Here is a 2,361-nt window from a genome sequence, read left to right as displayed (position 1 = left end):
TCCCTGAGATTTATTTCACTAGTTGATTTTTTTTATCAGCTTGTCATCAGAAAACAAAATAAACAAACAAAATAAATGTCTTTTAAAAAGAGTAAAAAAAAACAATAGTTATGCTCCAAACGCGGGGGCTGCCCTGTACATTCCATGGTCCCATCTGCTTTGCTATCCTGATCCATCTACTTCTCACCCTGTTGAGTGCATCAGTGACTGCTCAGACCAAAATGCAGATTTCAGTAGAAACAGGAAAGAGGAGACTTGGGGGAAGCATTGTGAAGTCACATTCCTAGCAAGGGTTAGAGTTGAAATTTGAATCCAGACCTTTCCAATCCAAGCAGGGACTACTGGTTAACGAAGCCTCTCCAGCATACTGTCTTTGGCATGGACCTTTTCTCTGCAGTTTCTTATATTGTGCACTGGGGAAGACTCACATCGCCATTACCTGAGATGATTGTTAAAATGCAAATTCCAGGACCCTCAGATCCCCCAGATCCTCAGAAGCAGAACCAGGAATCTTCATTTCAACACAACAAAATTTTTATGCACAACAAATTTTAAGAATCACAGCCACATAAATTTCCAGGGTCTCCTAATGTTGACCTTGGCTTTGGGTGGGTTTGATTTGCTCATGGACATGCAAAGGCTAACTTGCACTGACTACACAACACAGGCCGGGGCAACCCAGGAGTGCCCAGGTCACACCCCTAACCACCACCCATGAAGTCAGCATTAATTCCAAACACCAGAATTGGTTTCTCTCCACCTCCGTCAGTTAGTGGGAAATTTAATTTGTGCTAATTGGCCTGGTGCGGGGAACACAAAATTTACTTAATGCATTAATTTTAAGTTTCACAGAACCCAAAGACAATTAGTCCTTTCATATTGGAGAAATGACAGATGCTTGTCATGGAGACCAGCAACCCCTAACCTTCCCAATCCCCACAAATCCCTCTCCTTGCCAACACCTTGGAGCCCAGCAGCTTTGTGATTGATTTGAGGAGTGGCCAGCATGCCCAGAGCTGCCAGGGGATGCAAAATGAAAGCCCATTTAATAAGGGGAGAGTGTGATTTGCAAATCCAGAATGGGTCCTTGTTAATTACTCACCAGATGGAGGCACCAGGAGGAGCAACTGGATTGGCCCAGGCTCATGCATCAGCTTTCCTGGATGTTTTTTGTTATGACTTGTAGCACTGTGGGAGGAGGACTGTAATCCTGTAGACAGTAATAAGTTGCAACATCTTCAGGCTGTAGGATGCTGATGGTGAGAGAATAATCTGCCCTAGACCCACTGCCACTGAATCTCGATGGGACCATAGATCGCAAAGTGTATGCTGCATAGTCCCGGAGTTTAGGAGCTTTTTCTGGTTTCTGCTGATACCAGGATAACTCATTGCCAATGCTCTGACTTGCTTGGCAAGTGATGGTTACTCTGCCTCTTACAAATGTAGACAGGGAGAATGGAGACTGGGTCATCTGAATGTCACATCTGGCACCTGAGATTGGAAACACAAGGACAAATATCCATATATTCAATCATGTTGTAAGAGGACTTCCCTGACTCACCAGGCTATACTGAGCACGCTGTCTGAGTCAATTCCTAGTGTTCTCCCTCCTTACCTGAGTGCCAGAGAAGCAGGAGCCCCAGGAGCTGAGCGGGGGCCCTCAGGTCTGTGCTGTGTTCCCACTGGGACTGACTCCCGCACTGGCTGTGACCAGTCTATTATTCAATATTCAGAGAAGTAGGCTGGGATTTGGGCACATGCAAATAAGCAGGAGATGAGGCAGGCTGAGCACAGGAGCAGGGCTGTTTTATTTAAGCAACTCAGCACAGGTACAATGTCCTCAGTGTCTCAGGTCAGACAAATACAACACAGACTTACCTGCAGAGAACATGTTTCTCGTTGGTGGCCACATTGTTATAAAAGATACTTGGGAAAAATTTTCAAAATTTAAAATGAAGCTAAGAACTAGACACAATAATATATTATGTGGTTGTATTTTTATTATGTGGGGGAATACATTTGTTAGTATTGAATGCATGGTACAATTTTAGAGAGTTGAGCTGACATGTCTTCAAGTTACGCTGAAATGGAACCCATGGGGTAAAAAACTTTTGGACTGTACTAAAAACAACGAGAGTAAAATTGTTTAATTTTTTTATGAAAAAGGAGATTTTATCAGAAGCATGTTTAATATATTAATAAGCATTTAGAATTGGCCCTAACCATTGTTGTTGCCAGTATAGGGTCTACGAATTCACTGCAGATGTACAAAGGTGATACCATGATTCTTCAATGCATGTCACTCACATTATTTTAAAACTTTAAATCTCTTTATAGCCAAGCTCTACATGAAATGAGCCT

The 2,361-nt window shown here is 42.9% G+C and overlaps 1 gene segment (V, D, J or C); it reads right to left on the bottom strand.

Moving 5' to 3' along the window:
- Window positions 1–1,150: 1,150 nt before the first annotated feature.
- On the bottom strand, window positions 1,151–1,715 carry LOC103254353 (the record flags this gene model as incomplete). The annotated part of the segment is given in 2 exon segments: window positions 1,151–1,491; window positions 1,616–1,715. Coding segments are annotated over 2 exon segments (441 nt in total), but the record flags the coding sequence as incomplete, so codon positions are not given.
- Window positions 1,716–2,361: the final 646 nt, after the last annotated feature.

Source organism: Carlito syrichta, unplaced genomic scaffold (assembly GCF_000164805.1).
Source record: "Carlito syrichta isolate Samal-C Ts95f unplaced genomic scaffold, Tarsius_syrichta-2.0.1 Scaffold276510, whole genome shotgun sequence".
In the NCBI taxonomy this organism is placed as follows: Eukaryota; Metazoa; Chordata; class Mammalia; order Primates; family Tarsiidae; genus Carlito; species Carlito syrichta.
Note: the sequence above shows the minus strand (reverse complement) of the source record. Positions and strands in the feature narration are given on the sequence as shown.